Source organism: Streptopelia decaocto (genome assembly GCF_964273445.1).
Source record: "Streptopelia decaocto genome assembly, chromosome: Z".
Taxonomy (NCBI): domain Eukaryota; kingdom Metazoa; phylum Chordata; class Aves; order Columbiformes; family Columbidae; genus Streptopelia; species Streptopelia decaocto.
The window spans coordinates 82,119,265-82,140,530 of NC_138657.1; the positions used below are offsets into that span (position 1 = coordinate 82,119,265).

Below are 21,266 nucleotides of genomic sequence, written 5' to 3' on the forward strand. Positions count from 1 at the left end.
TGCTAAGGAGAGACTCCCAGCTCCCTGAGCATCTCACAGATGTACTCTAAGAAATCCAAATATATTCTTAAATCGCTTATTTTAGAACATAGTTGGATGGAAGACACTATACAAAACAAAACATCAGGTACTTCTTTCTCTACATTAACGAGTATTAACTTATCAAGAATACTCAAGATACTTATGTTCTTCTAAAATTTATTTCAGAAATATTTTTCTTGCATGTGTCATCTGATCAACATATTTGCTTACTCCTGTGCACAACTGAGAACGAGGATGTACCTTTCCCAGCGAATATGTGAGGTTTTACTGTCACCCATGCTGAAGTAGGTGTGCCATTTTAAATAAAGGACTGCACCCCGCACCGTGCACCGCACCCTGCACAGCGCACCCCACACCGCACCCTGCACCCCGCACCGCACCCCGCCCCGCACAGCGCACCCCGCACCGCACCCTGCACCCCGCAACGCACCCCGCACAGCGCACCCTGCACCCCACACCGCACCCCGCCCCGCACAGCGCACCCCGCACTGCACCCCGCACAGCGCACCCCGCACCGCACAGCGCACTGCACCCCGCACAGCGCACCGCACCCCGGCCCGCACAGCGCACCCCGCAGTGCACCCCGCACAGCGCACCCTGCACCCCACACCGCACCCCGCCCCGCACAGCGCACCCCGCACTGCACCCCGCACAGCGCACCCCGCACCGCACAGCGCACTGCACCCCGCACAGCGCACCGCACCCCGGCCCGCACAGCGCACCCCGCAGTGCACCCCGCACAGCGCACCCCGCACCGCACCCCGCACAGCGCATTGCACCCCGCCCCGCACAGCGCACCCCGCACCGCACCCCGCACAGCGCACCGCACAGCGCACCGCACCCCGCCCAGCGCACTCCGCCCAGCGCACCCCGCACGGCGCACCCCGCACGGCGCACCCCGCACCACACCCCGCACCGCGCACCCCACACCGTGCACCCCGCACCCCGCACAGCGCACCCCGCACAGCGCACCCCGCACAGCGCACCCCGCACAGCGCACCGCCCCCACCCTCCGCCGGCACCGCGCGCCGCCCCCCGTCGCTGCCCCGCCCCCGTCGCTGTCGCGCGCAGAGGCTCGTGCTCGCCGGGACGCCCCTCACGCGCCCGCAACCCGCCCCGCCCACCGCCCCGCCGTAGCGCCACGTCTACCCCGCCTCCCCGGGCCCGCCCCGCTGGCTCCCGGTTGGGCCGCGCCCTTCGCCCGGCCCCGCGCTCAGCCAATCAGGCAGCGCCCTGTTGGCTCTGCCGGCGTCCGGCACCACGCTGCAAGATGGCGGCGCGCGCGCGGCGGGGCGGCCTGTGCGCGGCTGTGCTGGCCGGAGCGCTGCTCGCCCTCGGCCGCCTCCCGCTCGCCCTCGGGCAGGCGGCGGAGGGCTCGGCGGCAGCGGTGCCGCACCGCCGCTTCGAGTACAAGTACAGCTTCAAGGGGCCGCACCTGGTGCAGGCGGACGGGACGGTGCCGTTCTGGGTGCACACGGGCAGTAAGTGCTGCGCGGGCCCGCGCCGTGTTCCTCGGTTCCGGGGGAGCGGGAAGCGGCCGCCGCGGGGCTCGGCGGAGGAGGCCGGGGCGGCGGGACGCGCCGCGGAGCCGGCGAGAGGGCGGGGGGGCTGCGAGGGGCCGGACGGGCCGCCCGTCCCCGGGGCCGCGGGGCTCCCGCCGCTGCGGGCCCGGCCTGGCGGTGCCCCGGGCGGGCTGCGGGGTCGGCGCAACGGCCGCTGGTCCTCCCGCCGGCCGTGACCCGCGCTCGGGTCACCCGCGGCCGCCGCGGCGGCTCCGCGCAGTGCTGATGTGTCACTGGGCGCAGCCGCGGCCCCGTGTCCCGGAGCGGCCGGCGCTGCGGTGCGCTGGAGCCCTCGCGAAGTTCCCAGCACACGAGCCTGAAGCGGACGTCGCGCCTCGGCGAACGCGGCTTTGCCCGTTCGGAGTCCGTGTCCCGGAGCGCGCCGGGGCCGGGGCTCTTTGCCCGTTCGGAGTCCGTGTCCCGGAGCGCGCCGGGGCCGGGGCTCTTTGCCCGTTCGGAGTCCGTGTCCCCAGAGCGCGCCGGGGCCGGGGCTCTTTGCCCGTTCGGAGTCCGTGTCCCGGAGCGCGCCGGGGCCGGGGCTCTTTGCCCGTTCGGAGTCCGTGTCCCCGGAGCGCGCCGGGGCCGGGGCTGTACTGAAAGGGCCGGGGCTGTACTCAAAGGCTTCCCCAGGTGCCCCGCTCGAATGATGCGTTGATATTAAACGTACACGGGGCTCTGGCTCAGGTCAGGTTCCCTGCGGTGACTTGTGCTGCGTGTTTCGGTTCGACAGACTCTATTTAGTTTATATTGGTTAGTTAAAGAGTGTTACTGTTTGACTCTTATTTGACGTTATGCTACAAGTGACACGAAGGACACTCCCTATAGATGAGCTTTTTCCTGCTTTTTAAAGCAGATAATCACAAGAATAAAATGTTATTTAATACAACACTCTAAATGTATGCCTGTTATCCTTTCAAACAGAAAATTAGAACACCTGTTCTTAATAAGCTGATCACAAATCTGTGATTTGTGAGGAGTCGGGTGGGATACAGCAGGAAGCTAAACCTGACTTTTTAAAAACTAATTTGATATGTATCTTAACAGCAAGAACAATGTTCTATTGAAGTTCTACTTCATGGCCCCAGGTGGAAACTTTTTAAGTCTTGTGTAAAGCAGTGGTGGTTGAGTCGTTGGAAATACATGTGTGTGGTGTTGGTTGCTTGGTTTGTTGTCTTGTTTTTCCCTCTTGAGTGGTTGAGTACTCTGCGAAAAGTTACTTTGAAAGCTGTTCTCCAGTTGAGAAGGCCAGAAAACTTTGAGTTTAGATTTGTTAATTGGCACTTTCAATACCTTTGTATCTCAAGTGTTCGTTCCGTTCCTTTCCAGATGCCATCCCAAGCGCAGATCAGATTCGTATAACAACATCTCTGAAAAGCCAGAGGGGATCAGTGTGGACAAAAAACAAGTCAATATTTGAATATTGGGAAGTCGAAGTGACCTTTCGAGTTACAGGAAGAGGCCGCATTGGAGCTGATGGATTGGTATTGAGAATTTCATTGAACTGACAGAAAAATAGACATGCTTTAAAAACTGAATCTTGACTTACAACTCTTGCTTTCCGTAATAGGCAATCTGGTTTACAGAGGAGCAAGGCTTGGAAGGACCCGTGTTTGGGGCAGCCGATGAATGGAATGGTGTTGGAATTTTCTTTGATTCCTTTGACAATGATGGAAAGGTTAGTTGGAAGCAAACTCTGCTAGCAAAGTTTATTAATGAGTTTTCTGCCTGTTTTTTACATATAACTTTGTGGAAAATAATGGGATGTTATTTTCCTGCTCTTCCCCCCTTCAGTTTGAGGTGATCAATTAAAAGAAGCAAGTTTTCCCCCATAGAATTTTACTTTTTCACACTTTTTTTAAAGCTTTTAAGTTAAAGCGTAACACATAATGAGTCTCCACGGAGATGTGCTGGGTTTGGAGGGAAAGTACATCTGTACCAGCTGAACTTGGGAATGTCTGTACACAGCTTGGACTGCTGATGCGTCTGGAGATGTGTGCGCTGAAGAGGCGTGTTGTGCTGAAAGGGACGCTGTGCAAGCGCAGGTTTCCGCGCCTGTCCGCAGAGATGGGGGGGGACAGCTGCTGCTTTGAATTTCCACTTTCCCAGTCCAGAATAGCACTGGAAAACTTTAACAATACGTAGCAGGTCTGCTTTGTGCGTGTTGTGGTTAGTTTTGTCTCTTTTTCCTGTGCTACTTTGTCTTGCTTCTGTACATTTGAAGTATATTTTTGTAGATGTATGAGCTTTTTTCCTACTGATGGCTTTTAATATATAGCAAACTTTATTGTATATAAAAGTTGAAAGACTGAAGGCACTGTTTTTGATCTTCAAAGGCAAGACATAGAATTATTGTTCAACTTAGTAAGAGTTTTTAAATGCTTTTGTTTCCTTTTTTCCTGCCTTCTGCATTGCTGAGAGGTGGAAACACTGGTGTATTTCTGCATACTGGTGTGCTGTTCTGTTGTCGCAATCTGTGTAATGAAGGAAAAGCAGCAGATAGTTTGGTTATAGTGTGTGTTTGTGGGTTTTTTTGTTTGTTTGGGTTATTTTGAGACACAGGGCCACCCTACCCCACCACTGTGAATCGAGAAGGATGTTACTCAGTTCTCGAAGTCTGAGTCTCGTTTTCCTCTCTTAAGAGCTGGCAATCTGTGTAGTGTGACGGTACACTCCTGCACGTTGTGGGTCACCACGGTGTCAGCTGAGCACCACGCAGCTGCTTGTTCGCTCCCTCCTGATGGACGGGAGGAAATCGGAAGGGTAAAACTGAGAAAACCTGTGGGCTGAGAGAAACGCAGTTTAATAGGTAAAACAAAAGCTGCACCCTCCAGCAAAGCGAAACGAGGAATTATGTCTGTATTTCCCATCATGGGGCAGGTGCTCAGCTGCCTGCAGGACAGCAGTGCTCATCTCGTGTCACGGTGCCTCGGGAAGACGAGTGTCCCCCCTCTGAGTGTGTCCCCCCGCTCTGTCTTTTACCGCTGCACATGGTGCTGTATGATCTGGGTGCCCTGGGGCCGGTGGGCTCAGCTGCTTCCCCCGTGTCCCCCCGCTCGCTGGTGGGGACTGTGAGGAGCAGGAAAGGCCTTGAGCCTGTGCAAGCAGTAACTGAAACGTCACCGCGTTATCAACGCAGCTTCAGTGATAAGTGCAAACACACAGCCTCATACAATTTACCATGAAGAAATTTAACTCTGTTCCAGCCAAAGCCAGAACACTTTGAGAGATGATGAGTTGAACTGTTAGAGAGGGAAGGGAGATTAACTCTGGAATCTTGTGCTCTTGTGAAAGCTGGAGTTCACTTCATAAGCTCCTGGAGGCAACTGGAATAGCAGCTGTAAACTGTGCGCTGTGAATCTGTTCTGCCATTATCAGTTCAGCTTTTCTCATCCTCTAGCAGTTGAATACCTGGGGATGTGTTCAACAGCCTTTGTTTAGTCTCTGGCAGATAGTTCCTGAGGTTTTTTAGTTACCGTGACGAGGTCAGTGGGGTGTTAACATAGTGTTTGTTTGGATCTTTTTCCCAGTGTTATGTAGTCAAAGTTGGATGTATTGGGTCATCCATTAGTTTCAAGATCTCTATCTTCACTGCGTATGAATCTCTCCTATCCTTGGATTTTACATTTCTGTGTTTGCCAGATGATGGTAATTGGTGGTGCACATAGGACCTTAACGTGTGTGTGTTCGTGGCTGTGCAGAGCGTAGCAGCGTGTTGCGCAGCGTGGAACGGTGCTCCTCACTCGTTGTGCTTGTGTGATCCTGACCTGCAGAAAGAGTGAAAACACCTGACGTGTCTGCAGTGCAGGGACCTCAGGTGCTGTACTGAAAGGCTATCAGAGGTGGTACTTGTGTTTCACTTCAAATTAAACTTCCATTTGTTTGCTTTTTCTTTTTCTAGAAAAACAATCCTGGAGTGATTGTTGTAGGCAACAATGGAAAACTTCAGTATGACCATCAGAAGTAAGTGTATTTTCAATATTATTGGTGAATGTTTGCTTTTGAATCATGAAATGTTGCATGAAACCCTTTGAGAAACATAAAAGTTTATTTCATAGGAAACTTTGTTTCCTTTTCAATGGAGGTTTTTAAAATTTGTTAAAATGCTGGTTTGGCAGCACTGAGATTGGCAACTGGTGGCTGTTTAAATGGCATGTGCCCTTTGGGATGGGTGAACTCAGATAATGCAGGTACAGGCTTCTCCCTCTTCATGGCTTGTGGGTTCCTTCCACACACAGCTAGTAACTGACAGAGGTAATTAACTGAAAGCTAATTGCCTGTTACTCAAGTTAATTGGTTTAATTTTGGTTTCTGATTGTTTATTGCCAACGGCACAACTGACATTTTTTGGGTTCTCTGGGAGGAGAGCTGCCTAGCTGGGCTGGTGCAGTGCAGAACATAGCTTACCTCCATCGCGCTTCGCAGCTGCGGGAATGTGTCTTAGAAGCAGATTTCCCCATTAGCGTGTTCTGTGCATTGTGTCCTGTGTAAAGCATCTGGTACTGTTGATCCCGGAGTTCAGAGAAGCTCATTGCAGTTGCGGGGCAGCTTTTGAAAAATTCACCTATTGAAAAAGCTGTCAGGATGTTGCTCAGTGATACACCGATGCCTTCTTGTCTTAGCTGATAAACCATAACATATGGTTTTATGCGACTTGTCTTCTTGCATAGCGATGGTTCCACGCAAGCGCTGGCATCGTGTCAGAGGGACTTCCGTAACAAGCCCTATCCCGTTCGAGTAAAGATAACTTACTACCAAAAAACACTGACTGTAAGTACTCTGAAATAACATAATTACTGATGTTTCTCAGCTTTTTTAGTATGAGATTGTTGCAAGTATTTGAAAACCCCAAGACCCCATATGTTAATTCCAATGTTCTCCAAGGTGTCGAGCTGTCGTTTTGTAGGGACAGTTTCTCTCAAAGTAAACACGAATGCACCTTGTACCACGATGTAGTGTTGAAAGCCGCCTCTCCGCCCTGCCTGTCCCTCCGTCCCGGCTCCGGCCGTGGGACCCGTTTCACCCGCTCTCACTGATACCGGTGGTGTTGTGGCTCTGGGAGTGGGCCGGTGCTTCCACTGTGTTTCTCACGCGGTGTGTGTTGGTGCACAAGCGTTTCGGGCGCGCTCCTGAACCTCAGTGTAACGCTCCCACCGCAGCCTCGGGCAGTGCCGCACCACTGTGGGGTTGCCTTCATCTCTCCTGACGGTATCGCTTATTTGTCTTGCTGCTTCTTTAAACCGAAATTAATACATTTTTATAGATATATATGAATTTTAATGTGATATGTCCTCTTAGTTAATGAATAAAAAATGTCAAATTTTGTTCATGCTAAACTGTGGTTCAGATGTCTTTTTCCTTTTTAAAATAGAAAGCTTATGCATTTTCTTTGTAAAAAGTGTATTTCAGAAAAGGAGTAATTTTTGGTTTCTAGTATTGGCTGCCGAGTTACTTGATAAGTTGTATTTGTGACTGTTACTGTAAACTGACAAAGCAATTAGCACAAATAGATTTGTAGGGTAGAAATTATAAGTGTTTGTCCTTTTAGGTATTGATTAACAATGGCTTTACTCCGGATAAAGAGGACTACGAGTTTTGTGCGAAAGTGGAAGAAATGGTGTTGCCATCACAAGGCTATTTTGGAATATCTGCAGCAACGGGGGGACTTGCAGGTAGCAAATGTTACAGTCGTGACAAATGGCATGCGGGCTGGCAGGCCTTGTGAGAGGTGTCCTGACTGCTACTGTTGACCCATATACTGATTTTGGATCACGATGGTGTAGTTGGTTGTCTCCCATTCCCACATTACTGATGTGCTTAGGCCCTTTGAGGTTGTCCTGGCAGCCACCGTGCAGTCTCGTTCCCCCTGGGGGGCTTTGGGAGGGTCCCGTGCGAGCGCGGGGGCGGCTGGTGAGGTGCTGGGCTTTGTGACGTGTGGCAGCAGCGACCAACAGTCGTTTTGTGTTCTGTTTGTTGAATACAGATGATCACGACGTCCTGTCTTTTCTGACCTTCCAGTTGACTGAGCCTGGGAAGGAAGCAGTAAGCATCTTTATACGTAATTAGTAAAATATGTTATCATTTCCTCTGAAGTCATACTCATCATCCCTGTTTGAGGATTTTGGCATGTAGCCGTGCTGTTGTCTGTTTTACACTAACACTGTAATGTTTCAGTAATATTTTAATTAACATTTTCAAGACCAGAATTCTTCAAGCAACACTGAATCAACAAAAATAATGATGCTAAAACAAAACCTGCAGAGAAAACAAACTAAAAAGTGTACTTTGTTTGGAAAGTGGCCAAATAATCTGTTCTTGATCTCAACTTTCCATACCCCTAAACGCTTCTGTACTGCTAAAGAGCATCTGTCCCTGTAAATCTTGATTTCTTTGTGATCGCAGAAAGTATCAGGAAAAAGCGATGGGTTTCCGTAGGAGTGTCTGGTTCCTCACTTCAACTTACTATATTAATGTACTGCACTAACTGTGTTATGTCTTCAAATCTGAAATCTGACCAGCCTTGCTGGAGAATAAATTAAATAGGAGTGGTGGAGAACATGAAAAAATCTCTTCCCCCCTTTGATGTTTTAAAGCCAACACCGGATGCAGAGATTCCTCAGAAGGACAAGGAGAAGTATCAAGAAGAGTTTGAACACTTTCAACAAGAATTGGATAAGAAGAAAGAAGAATTTCAAAAGGAACATCCCGATGTGCAAGGACAGCCAGGCAAGTTATTTCTGTGTGGTGGCTTTCTGCTGGGTGTTTGTGTGTGGGTGTGTGGGTGTTTGTGTTTTCTGTGTGTTGTCGGGGACGGAAATCGCGTTCCGGGCCACGTGGAGCTGCTGCCCGGTGCTCCGGCTGCTCTTACGGGCTGCTGACGTTACTTACTTGATTTAAGGGTTTTGGTTATTTGTTTGCAAAGTGTTTTCTGAACTATGAAGTCACTTTTGTCGTGCCTGAATTGAGAACAAAACTAACGAATGGAAACGAATGGCAGCGATGAGGATCTGTATGGAACAGCAGGAGGGGACGTCGTGCCTCCCTCCATAAAGTGATGATTAGGGAAGCGTGGCCTTGGTTATTTGACAGCGTATTTGAAAGATGATCTTTTTGGCCTGTTTCTGCACATTCATAACACGCTCTCTTTCCACCTTGTTGTATGGGTGGTTGTTGAAGCCGGGCTGGTGGACACGCTGGCACATGTGCCTGCTCGGACAAGGGTTCTGGTGCTTGCCCGACACTGGGCATGGACCGAGTTCTGGCAGCCGCAGCGCCGGCTGGCGTTTGGGATTGGTCTTTGGGCTGGCTAGTAACAAACTTGTGGCTTGATGTTCTCAGAACCCATGGCCTTCATTTTTACATTTTCAGCTTTTGATAATGTAGGTTTGGCACGTAAGCCAGAATTGCTGTTTCTGCTATTGGTACTGCACGTCTGCAGCTCGCAGCAGGTTCTTGTTTGAAGGTATTTCAGACTGAACTGTGCTTTTTGCACTGACTTCAAATTATATTTAATTGAGGAAAATTATAGTACTGACTCTTGCCCACATTTTTGAGGTTTTTAACCAGTCCTCTGTCTTCTGCTGTGGAACGTGGTGGGGGTTTTGTTTGTTTGCCTGTGTTGTTTTTTTAGTGGGTTTATTTGTTTGTGTGTGGGTTTTTTTGTTTGTTTGTTTTTATTATTTTTCTTAGGGCTGGGCAAAAAAGAATGTGCTCATTGACAATGCAGTGGAAGCCAGTCTGTTTCCTGCTCTCGTGGAGAGAACGAGCTCTGTTTGAGTGCGCACAGATTGGGAATGTACTTCAGGCATCTCAACCTGAAATTTCAGGTTGTGATCTTTTTTTGCATGGTAATAAGTGATGACTGTTCTGAAAATCCTACACCATTTGAACTTCACCTGTGTTTTGATCAGCCTTCCATTGATCAGAAATGATCTGTTTGGACAGAGTCTTCTGGACTTTCTTGTTTCTGCTGTGTCTGAAGCTGCGGGAGAGCTCACTCAGTGTACAGTCAGTTCTGTGCTTCGAGCCACTTTTTAAAGCTTACTTTTGCTGAGAAGTCACTGCCAGTACCTGCAGATCTCTTCTGGAGGAGGCTGGTGACACAGCACTGGCTTATGCAGGGGTAGCTGCCTTCTGATGACAACGCACCTGGTCTCCGTTTTGCGTTGTGCGTTACCCGAGCACTGGGACTGGAGCTCCGAGGTGCAGCCCAGCTTTGGATGTGGTGGTTCGGCCCGCGTTCGGTGTGCTTTGCCATGGCCCTGGTGATGGGTAAACACCAAATACATGAAATTACGGGAAAAAAGTGCATCTGTGTGGAAACTTCAAGGGTGCAAGAAAAATGATGTAATTATATAATACAACTAATGAGGAACGTGTAAATATAAGAGCTACCTGTGCTTTTTTCTTACCAGCGGATGATCTTTTTGAAACTGTAAGTGATCGTGAACTGCGGCAAATCTTTGAGGGGCAGAATCGAATTCATCTTGAAATCAAACAGCTCAATAGGCAGTTGGACATGATTCTGGACGAGCAGAGGAGATACGTGTCTGCGGTCACGGAGGAGATCGCTAAGAGAGGAGCTGCCTTGCCGGGCCAGCCAGGACCGGTGAGTTGCAGAAGCCGCACGGTGACTGATGGCCTGATTGCAGCAGCACCATCAGTTGTGTTTCCCAAGGCGTGTTGATCTTTCCTCCTCACTCCTTCCCCCCGTCCCCTCCAGGTTTCCCAGCAAGACATGGAGACGGTTCTGAGAACTCAAGAAGAGGTTGTTAGACAAGTGAATGAAATAAGGTAAATGCTTTCTAAGTATTAAGGCTGAGTTTTTAATTTTATGTTATTTTCCACATTTTAAATCCTATTTATTATTTTACTAGGAGAGTACTGACAAACTTGAAGTTTCTCTGTCAGTTCTTTACTGATGGCTCTCTCCATACGTTCAGTTTCTATAATAAAGTTCCCGTCCCTAGGGTGGCAAAGCCCCTAATTTGCCTTTTTTCTTTTCTTCTTTTAAATCATGAGATTCCACTTCAACAGGTGGGTCCAGTCCTTCTAAAAACAATTCATTTCTGGTAACCTGTTAACCTGCTACCGCATGGAAACTTGTCGCTCTGATTTTGGAGTATTTGTAACAACATGGGCATAAATGCCTTTGGTTTATGTCTAGTGACCCTGAAAAAAAACAGGTGGAGTATCTGTCATTATACTCAGTCTACTCCTGATAGAATGATTGCATGAGTTCTTTATGTAATATTATTAATAAAGCCTGTAGTATTATATAATATTAGATCTATTTTAGGGAGTTTTTTAGTGTAAACAACCTATTAAGGCATGTAAATAATTCCACAAATTAGTTCTGTACAAATGAAAGTGTCTGTGCGTGTAATAAGAGTTGAGATTTATTGCTAATTTAAGTAGTTCACTTCTTTCTTCAATATAAACGTATGTTTTGTCTTTGAGGTTTTTTCCCTGGTTTTGCTAGGACTGCCTAAAGGTCGTATGTTGATTATTGCTCCATAGTGGTGTATTAGTGTTACTCATTCGTATATAACAAAAGCTATTTACAGTGGTATGTGAAGTCTCTCAGAATTTCAGTGTGTAGAAGTCTTTTTTTGCTGTTTTTCCATTTCCATTGTAAAGTACCATTTGTTTTGTAGTCGGTAGGAGCGGGGCTCGGGCGCCTTGCTTCGGGGCGACAGTTAAAACGGGCCAGAGCTGGAAGGTATTTGGTGTCCTGTCGTGGCTGAACCTCGTGCCCCAGGCTGAGGCGTGCAGGGCAGGTCGGGGTCCGGGGACACGGTTCCCGCTCCGTGCAGCGCCGGTGACACCACGTCTGGAGCCCTGCGTCCGCTCCTGGGCTCCCCAGCGCCGCAGGGACAGGGACGTGCTGGAGAGAGAGTGCGGGATTGTGAAAATGGGTAAAGGGTTGGAGAATTTGCTGTAGGAGGAGAGGCTGAGGGAGCTGGGATCACGTAGCCTGGAGAACAGGCTTGGAGATGCCATACCAGTGGGTATAAATACCTGGTTTTGGAGGTGGTAAGGGCGATAGAGACAGTCTCTTCGTACCAGTACCCAGGGACAGAGTGGAGGGCAATGGATGTCAGATTAAATACAGGAATTTCTATGTAGACACGTGGAAAGAAACTTGTGAGGGTCCTTGAACGCTGCAGTAGGTTGTTTGCCCAGGAAGGTTTTGCAGCCCGGGGGATGCTGCAAACCCAACTGTGACCGAAGACTCCGTGGTTTGTTGGGTGCCAAGACACCTCATGCGGCACTTGAGGGGAGGTGAGGAGAAGGAAAGGGGCAATGCGCTGTGCGCTCCCACTGCACAGTGAAGGCAGGTGCGTGGGGTTTCTTCACGTGCCCGTGTGCTGCGTGGATCATTTCAGTGATCTTGGTCTCGTGTAGGTCAGTGAGCCAGGGCTGTTGGGTGGCCTGTCCTGTGCTCAGAGGCCGGTGCCGCTGGGCTTCCTCGGGACACCTGTGTGTCTGCAGACACTTGCGCGTTCCCAAGCGATTAAAGATTTGGTTTTGAATTGCAGTTTTTAAAATCGATTGGGAGGTAGCTGTGCCTTTTCAAAGTACGATACCAAACAAAGTAAGGATCTTATCTCGAAGGTGCTGCAGTGCTGAGATGAGCTTGAGAAGTTCCTGCGCTTGATAGGGATGTCTCTGTGCTCCTCCTAAGACGTTTTCTAGTTGCTGGCTTTAGCAGGAATGGCTTAACGTTGGTTTAACCCTTCATTCCTTATCTTGGGTTTAGAAAAAGGTGAAAACCAATTCCTACAGTTCTGTTTTTTCCTGTATTAGTTCAAGGGTAGCTCTTGCGGTTTATCTAAGTAGGTCAGTTTTTAGTAGAATGAAGATTAGTGCTTCCATTTTTGCACTTGTTCTGCTACAAAAGCTTTTATGTTAATATTCTTGACAAATCTTTATACCTTACAAGCAAATTAGATTTTCTTGTTAACGTTGGCAGTCTGCCCCTTTAGTGACTGTTTATTAGGTATGAGTTTGTGTAACATCGTCTTAGTGTTTATCTTAGATTAAATAGATGTTTTATTTATAGATAGAAATGAACAGCCCGCTGCTGCTTGTCATCCCGGAGGAAAAGGACTTACTAAGTAATTTTCTTGCCAAGATTTGTGGATTTCTTAATCATCTGATTACAGGACAATCTTGTGCTCATACAATAGAAACTCTCAGCACGGTATTGTTCATGCAGAAGTAAACATAAATTAAATTTGCTACAGACCGTATCTGCTTAGGGAAGTTCTTCGCTCATAACAAGCAGGGGTCGGTCTGGGAAGGCGGGCGGATTTCGGGTAATTCCGCAGGGATGGGGGGATTAGGAAGGAGAGGAACAACGTGAGCGTCGCGTTTGTGTCCCAGCGCTGGGAATAGTGAGGCCAGATGAACATGGTGGATGTGGGTACACAGAATTGCTATCAACATTGATTAGGCGCTGGGCATGGGTTATTTAAGAAAAGTCTTCTAAAATAGGCTATTACAACCCTAATTCAATTATCTTAGTTAGTATTAGTCAATTTACTTAATGACAGTACAGAAATATAACATAGTATAGGTTAATTTCTGGGTAACATATATGCGAATTTGTTAGGACAGTTGAAGGGTTTTTTGCATTCGTTTTGTATCGGTTCCAAACCAGCAATGTAGAGTGAAAGGAGGTGAGAGCTGCTTGGGTTAGTTTTGTTGGCCGTGTCTTGGAGAAGCTGCTGGTTGTGGTGGCTCCTCCTGGTAACTCTGCGGTATTCAGAAAAGCCCGTGAGCTAAACGCGAGGGGTTCTGTGGGAATCCCAGCGAGCCCGCGTGTCCCTGAGCCCCTGCACCGTGCTGTGCGCATGTGGGACCGCGTGGGGTGTCCCTGAGCCCCTGCACCGTGCTGTGCGCATGTGGGACCGCGTGGGGTGTCCCTGAGCCCCTGCACCGTGCTGTGCGGGTGTGGGACCGCGTGGGGTGTTCCTGAGCCCCTGCACCGTGCTGTGCGGGTGTGGGACCGCGTGGGGTGTCCCTGAGCCCCTGCACCGTGCTGTGCAGATGTGGGACCGCGTGGGGTGTCCGTGAGCCCCTGCACCGTGCTGTGCGCTTTGGGACCGCGTGGGGTGTCCCTGAGCCCCTGCACTGTGCTGTGCGCTTTGGGACCGCGTGGGGTGTCCCTGAGCCCCTGCACCGTGCTGTGCGGGTGTGGGACCGCGTGGGGTGTCCCTGAGCCCCTGCACCGTGCTGTGGGAAGGGGCGGCTGTGCGGATGTGGGAACAGACTTCTGCAAAGGTGACAGGAAAGGGCGAATTCTTGGAGCTTTTGGTTATTGAAAGTGAGAACTTGGTGCTTTTGTTTATGTGAGAAGAATGCAGGACGCTGGTACTCGTGTACGTTAAATTGGTTTGTGTGCTAAAGGGATACTTTTAAGAAGAACTGGTAGTGTATAAAAATATACTGTTAATTCAGCATTTAGTAGGGACCATAATTACTAAATGCCTCTTTGTTGAAGTGGTGTCTGCAGTGTGAAATGGCTGTGTAGGCTGATTCAGGTGCTTCAGGTGGTTCGAAGAGGCTGCGGACCGGCCCGCGGGGCACCCAGCTGAGCTCTCGTTTGAGCAAAATGTGAAGTTTTAAGTAAATCAAAGAGAAATCCAAAGACATATATTTGATTGTTTATTCTATTAATAATGAAGAGATTAACATTCACGTGATAAATATTTCAGCTGTAGAATAATCCTCTTTGCAACTGAAAAGAGACATCACAGTAGGGGAAAATTATATAAACATATTGATTAGAGATTAAGTATTTTTCCCTCATTGACTGGTTTACCTCAAACAAAATTAGTTATGGAACCTCAACTTTTTTACGGATTTAATTTGATTTGTTGTAGAAGCAAAATGAATTCACATGAAGACAATACTAAGTATTATGACAATGCATACGGGAAATGAGTTTCTCCTATAAATGATAATCGTGAAACACGGATATATCTAAATCTTTCCTTATCCCTAAAGCCTCTTCTTTATTTTCATTTCTTACGTGACTGCTTTTATTTATTTATTTCTCCAACAGCTTTCGGGTTTCTTCAAAGATTGCGTTGAGCTCGGCTCATCCCAAAGCCTGGGCGGGCGCCTCGGTGAGACGCTGGTTTTTGCGGAGCAGGCGCTGGCAGCGGGCGCTCGCCCGCCTGTCTCAGCCGCCGCCGGGACGGGGCGCTGCACAAACCCAGCTTCTGCACAATTAAACGCGTTGAAACCATAGTTTGATGAAGGAATTATTTCTCAATAGGTATTCTTGGAAGCTAGGAAAAATGTTTTCTGCCTTTTCGGGGCAAACTGTGTATTTCAAACTAATTTTAGTGGCCTAAAAGGTGTCCAGAATTATGTTTGGAAAAGCTTTTCTGTGCTGAAGGGTGTTTTGGTTCTGCCTGGTTTCAGAAGCTCCGTGGCTGACGCGCTGCGGCTGGCGAGCGGAGCTCAGCACCCCGGCTCGGCAGCAGCCTACGAGACAGCCCAGCACTTCAGCGACATCAAGGAGCACCTCCACGGCGTGAGGAGGGACATCGAGCACCTGGCGCAGCGCAACGTGGTAAATCACCTGCCGCCGCTGTAAAGCGTGACTGTAACACCTCTTATTTGGCTGTTGCTGAAGTGCTGGGATGAGCCAGCGTGCAGTTTATGGAGCAATTAATCCTTCATTAAGCTGCTTCACTGAAACTGCACTGCATTGACCTAACTGCATGATCTGTGTCTTGATGAGAAGTTTTGCACAAAGAGCATGATTTTTTGGTCTAATTTCCTGTGGAAACAAGGTCAAGCAATTAGGTTTTCTGGGTGCTTTTCTCCTGTCTGCACCGCTGCTCAGCAGCTCTGTACAGAGGAGACCCTCTTGCTTCTGCACGCAAGGGAGAGCTTTGATCAGGGGAAGCTCGGGCAGGCTCTGCTTAAGGCCTCAGTGTGGAACATGGCTGTGCTCACCTTCAGGAGCACCTTAGTCTAGCGTAGGCAGCAATTAAGCTGAATTAGTTTATGATGCCATACAAGGTTATTGATTTCTGGGTCAATTTGCCAAAGCTTTATTCTTTCCCCTGTAGCCCTCAAATGAACACCAGTCAGTTTATCTGGGAAACATAAAACGGAAAGTGCCATGGGGAGTAAGATGATGATTTTTCAGAGTAGCGTCACTTCTGTCTGTTTTCTGCTTGTTCCGGTTTTTAGACCATGTCCCGAAGCCCTCGCTTTGTTTCGTACGCGTAACAGCTGTTTGATGGCATGCCTTGTATGCTTTTTTCTCAGAAATTTTTTTTGCTTGTGTTGTAGCCATCTAGTGAGAAATCAAAGTGTCCGGACTTGCCACCGTTTCCATCGTGCTTATCTACAGTGCACTTCTTCATATTCGTAGCGGTGCAAACAGTGTTATTCATTGGTTATATCATGTATAGGTAAGTATGTTTGTTTAAAGACAACAGGGTGAATGATTTTAAACCTCTGACCAGAAATGCAATTGCAATGGTATGATTATCTTAATCTTCTTTGACACACACAATCATTCGGATTGGAAGAGACCTCGGGAGGTCTCTAGTTCAACCTTCTGCTTAGAGCAGAGCTGGCACTGAGTTCAGACCCCGTTGTTTGGCGTTCAGGCTGGTCAGGTATTCAGAGCCTCCAAGAATGGAAAATTTACCACTTCTATGGACCCTATTGGAAATGTTTAATTATCATAACGAAGCTTTTATTCTCCTCCCACCCCGATGGTCTGTGTGGTGGGAACCTGCCTGGTGTGACTTTGACTGCCATGTCTCTGCTGTAATGTAAAGCCGCTGTCCCCGTCTCCTCCGCAGCACCTTGTGTGCGTGGCACCGCTGCTGCGGAGCCCTCCGGCCGTTGTTTGTCCCGCGTGAACGAGCCGGTTCCCTCCCTCCCTCTCTCCTGAAGCACGTACCGCAGCTCTCGAGCACCATCCTGGCGTCTTCTGCTGGACTTAGTCAAGTTTATTAATATCTCAACAAAATCTGATGCGATTTGATGCTTTTAAAAAAATTGTTGTTTCTGCAACATGTACAAGCTACTTATTTCACCTTGCAGATTGCTCAGTGAGCTCTGTTCACAAAGCACACCCTTTCATCTCTCTCCTACATACGACATTGACACTCTGTGGAAGTTTCTTCCGCCTGAACTAACTGGGATGTTTCCTCTGTTCTGTCTCACACACATGAGTCAGGACAAGGAGTAGGGGCTGAAATAGCTGCATTGCCCTTCAGAGGGAAAACGCTGCTTGCTACCTCTATGGAGGAATAACTAGTATTAATACAAGACAAATGCTGCTGGTAGCGCTGGCTTTTATTGCGGGTCTCCTCCTCGGGGGAGCGGAGGGAGCGCGTTCCTTGCGTGAGTCGCTTTTTGCCGTCAGCCGCAGAGATGGTTTCCAAGGCAAACGAGGAGCTGGTCCCTTCCAGCTGGTTTCGGTGCCCTTGTAACTCCAGTGCCTGTGTGTGGTTGTTCCGGAGTGTCTGGATCCACCAAGAGAAATACTAATGTGTTCTGTGCCGGGGAAAAGGAAATCCCATTTCAAGTAGATTCTTTCAGCGCTTGGTTGCGTATTTCCTTTGCTATGATGGTCTTAAGGCCAATCAGATACTGAGAAGCTTTAGAATATTTTAGCTGAAGTGTTTCACAAATGAGTTCGCAGGTTCTTTCACAGTTCCTGGCTTCTGATGTACAATTGGACCCGTAGGGGTGTTACCAGCGTCTGTGTAAACAGAAAAAATATATTCCGTTCCTGTGCTACGATGTATGTTTGATTTTCCTAAGTCTCTGCCGACAGGGAATGGAATCTTTTAACCCCAAATACACGCAATATTTATTTGTTTAAACCAGTTAGGCATTTTTGTGCTGTAAGTTCTTAATGAATTCTCTTCTGCTTTTTCTTCCAGGAGCCAACAAGAAGCAGCAGCCAAAAAGTTCTTTTGATGGCCTGTTCCTTTTGTGTGTACATGACAGCAGTATGTATGCACAGAAAATTATACACTTGTGTAAATGGGGGAGATTTTAGTGTTTGATATACTTCAATATTGTAAATTATTGAATTGTGGTAGACAAAATGAGTTCCCATTTAAACAGTTGATGCTGAAGTGAGAGTGGGGAGTACATGGTAGAGGGGAGTGTGGAGCCTGTCTGGGTCCATGTTCTCAGCTGACCTGCCCGTAGATACTGAACCAAATGCCGTGTTCCTCCTCTTCTGTTGGGATCCCGGAGGAGGGAACCGGAACACTCGGCTCTGGTTGTTTGTAACGGGAGTTGCAGAAACCTCGACACCAAGTGTCCCGACACGTCTCTTGATGTAAAGAGGACAAGAAAGGCAAGCGAAGGGACAACGAAGCCCAAACCAGCTGCTCTTCGGTATTTTTTGGCGGGAGTAAAAATTTGTTATAAACATTTCATTTATTTACCACTTAGATTGAACAGTTTAAGGATTAGTTAGTTAATTCTAACTCTTTGTGAAATACAGATTTAAACACTTGTTAATATGTGGACACAGAGACAGACCCGTAACCCTCTGACTGATACAGAAAACAATCTATACAGAACAAACAAAGGCCTCTCCACTTAGTTTGGGTTTGGTTTAAGACAGTGAGAAAAAACATGATAAAGTAGTTTCTTCAAGTATATTGTGGGACTGTTTCTTTTTTGTAGTTTCAAGTCTATCTGTCATTTTGTTTGGAGATTTTTTGGAACTTTTTCAGCAAAGATATAATCGCTTTGTACCTATTCAAATCTGATTTTTTTAAGGATCTGCTCAGTGTGTGAATATGTCTTTACTTTTATAAAGCTGTCTTTCATGTATCAAATTCAGATGCTTCGATTTAACTCTTGACATGGCAAGTATTCTGAACCAGAGGTACTGAATGTGAACCTGTTTCTTCATGGGCTGTTGCTTCAGACACGGTTGTTAATCCAGCAGCTGTTGCAGAACCAGTGTTGTGTGTCAGTTCCTGCTTTGATATCAAAAGCATGAGCCTGAACCTGTGTGTTTGATATCGTCTGTCAGGTGAACATTTGCTTCAGGAAAGAAACAAAGCAGATAACCCAGATTAGGAATGTGAAATTAATTCATTTTGCCTTATTTACTTACCTGTTGTAACTTTGTCCTTGAGTTGTTTGTCTGTAGAGTTAGAATAGGGGTATTCCATTTTAAAAAACTCTATAAAATACACAAATGCATCAGGATACTTCACTTTTAATTATTAATCGGTTTGGCTGGATCTGCGAAAGTTATTCGGCATCTAGTGTTGTGTCAGTGCGTTCCTGCACCGCTCTGAGCGCAGCCCGCGCTGCGAGCGCGCTGCGGCGGAGAACGCGTCGGCATCGCGCCCGTCGCTCCGGAGGAGACAGAGATCTATGCAATATATTCTGTTACTTAAAATACAGTGTCCAAAAGCAGATGTCTGCGCAGTGTCGATGGAACGATACTACCCACACAGCTGTTCGCACAGCCACAGTGTGTAGTACACTGTAACTGGTATGGCTTTATAGGTTCGTTTACAAATCTGAGAAGATTTTTGCTGTACTAATTGGAGAAACTGCTGCCTTGAGCTGATCTTGCTGGATAAATGGGGTAAAACAATGCAAAAACACTTTTCAGATAAGCCAGAATAACACATGGGAATTGATTCACTCAGTTCTTTCAACACCAGCAAATACTTACAGGTGCCTTGAGTCTAAGCTGTTCAACCCCGACCCTTCTAACTGCGCTTGATGTGTTTTCTTAAATGGTTGTGAGCACCCGCGGTGTTGTCCTGTCAGTCGCCAGCCTTCCTGCGTCCCACAGCCTTCGCAGGACCCGGCGTACGTTTTGATGTTTTGATGAGTAGGTGCATGTATCTGTCACAACGAGGAACAGCTCTAATCTGTCAACTGGAGGAAGCCTGTATTTTTGGTTGTTGTGAATTTATCAAACGTAACTCGGTTTTAAACCTGGAGCAGCCTGTGCTCTTGTGTCTGTTGGTAGAAAGAAGTGAAGGCTGGGAACGGTGTGTGGGGGAAACTCAACCTCCCCCTTTATCTGCAGCGTGAGGCTCGGCCTGTGTGCCCGCGCTGCTCGTAGATCTGACGCGTCTCCCGCGTGCAGCGGGGAAACTCTTGTACTGGGGAGCACAAGGTCTAAAGCGTAACCTCCAAAAAGTGGTAACTTTGCTTCATGCTTCATTTCACAGTCCCGGAACTTTCCTAACTGCCTGGTCACTCACTGGATCACAGGAAACCTCCCAGCCGCCCCGTCAAATCCTGCCCCGCGTGCTCTCCAAGTGAGAGCAACAGATTTGGACTTGAGATAGGATTTGTCAGTCAGTGTAGCTTCCTGCCACGGCTGGATACCAGGAGGTTCTTTCAACACTGTCACAGTGCGTTTGGTTCTTACCAAGTAAGATTTCAGACTAGAAGGAGAAGACAACGTGGAATCCAGTTTGACAGTATGGGTGAGAACAAGTCTAATAATTGTATTTGAAGTGTGGATCATAAGTAGCAAATATTTGGCAGTGATGAGAGAGTCTCATTGTACTGGTTGGAGTGTGTTAAATACATAGTCACATGTGAATCTTTTAAAAGCAAAATTCACAAAACGGTTTGTAAATTACCTAACTTCTTGTTGGAAGAAAATTTGACATTTATCAATGCATCGATTACTGTAACAGCAAAGACTGTCTACTGTTTTTTAATTCAAACAGCTGACATTTGCATATGTTTGTTTCTGTCTAATGTAAATTGACACTTGAAGTTCAGAGAGAACCTTATTTGAATAAAGATGCATATTTTTAGTAATCAGTTTCTGATTTGGTGCGCGTAACCCAAGCAGGTGTGTTTGCAGCCCTCTCCACCCGCTCAGAGGGGCCGACGTTTGCGGTGCGGGTTCCGCGGCGCCCGCGCTGCCGTGGGAGATGCGCCGATCCGCCCGGGCTCGTTCTGCGGCGGGGTTACATCAGTGCTGCAGTCTGTGCAGGAGCCACTCAGAGCAAGAAATTGGCTCAAGAGCTTGTGTTACCAGACTTGCCTTGAGTATCGGGCACTTGCGGTCAAGCGTATGGTAGTGTGTCAACTCCCAAGTCTCTTAGCGGCACACAGAGTTGCTGGCTGGCTGCTTTGAGTGTACAACGTACCTGATTTTTTTGCGCTGAAATTGCCTGTCTCTCTGAAGTGCTTTTCCAGGTTCCCCAAAGCGCTGTCACCGGGCGCTGCGCTCCCGTTTGCCGGAACACAACGCGCCTCCCCTCGCAGTCAGTCAGCGTGTCCCTGGCGTGCGCGGGGCGGTGTTTTACGGTCTGTCCAGTGCAGTGTGTCTGTCCGGTCAGGGATTCCCTCACTCGTTCCCCAGCCAGGCTGCCGGGCCCGTTTGGAAATGGCTCTGAGGTAGGAGCGGCAATACCTTATGCATAAACTTAATGCTGGATTTTTATTTGTTAAACTTTACCAGATAACAACTTAAATAGAATCTTATGCGTTCAACTTCAGAGTAGTGCACGCTCAAGTTCAGCATTCTCTGTTGAACCTGGGACCAGCTCTCTGAGCCGCGTGGGAGGCGCCGCAGTCCCGGTCGGCTCTGGAAGGCTGGTTCTCCTCCGAGTTCTGGCAGCTTCCGGGCAGTTCCGGAAGAGCACGGCGATTGTAAAAATC

General features: G+C 48.2%; 1 protein-coding gene across 2 annotated transcripts; it reads left to right on the top strand.

Moving 5' to 3' along the window:
* Nucleotides 1–1,288: 1,288 nt before the first annotated feature.
* Nucleotides 1,289–19,953, top strand: LMAN1 (lectin, mannose binding 1). Of its 2 annotated transcripts, XM_082075045.1 has the most exons (14): nt 1,289–1,523; nt 2,931–3,085; nt 3,172–3,279; nt 5,503–5,564; nt 6,272–6,371; nt 7,150–7,273; nt 7,585–7,643; nt 8,195–8,327; nt 10,016–10,209; nt 10,324–10,394; nt 15,039–15,189; nt 15,921–16,042; nt 17,534–17,602; nt 19,814–19,953. In XM_082075045.1, the coding sequence occupies exons 1-13, from the start codon at nt 1,313–1,315 to the stop codon at nt 17,568–17,570; spliced, it is 1,527 nt and encodes a 508-aa protein (XP_081931171.1). In that variant the 5' UTR covers nt 1,289–1,312; the 3' UTR covers nt 17,571–17,602; nt 19,814–19,953. The 2 variants fall into 2 exon arrangements, with proteins under 2 accessions (XP_081931171.1, XP_081931170.1); XM_082075044.1 differs by lacking the exon at nt 19,814–19,953 and having other exon boundaries at nt 17,534–18,266.
* Nucleotides 19,954–21,266: the final 1,313 nt, after the last annotated feature.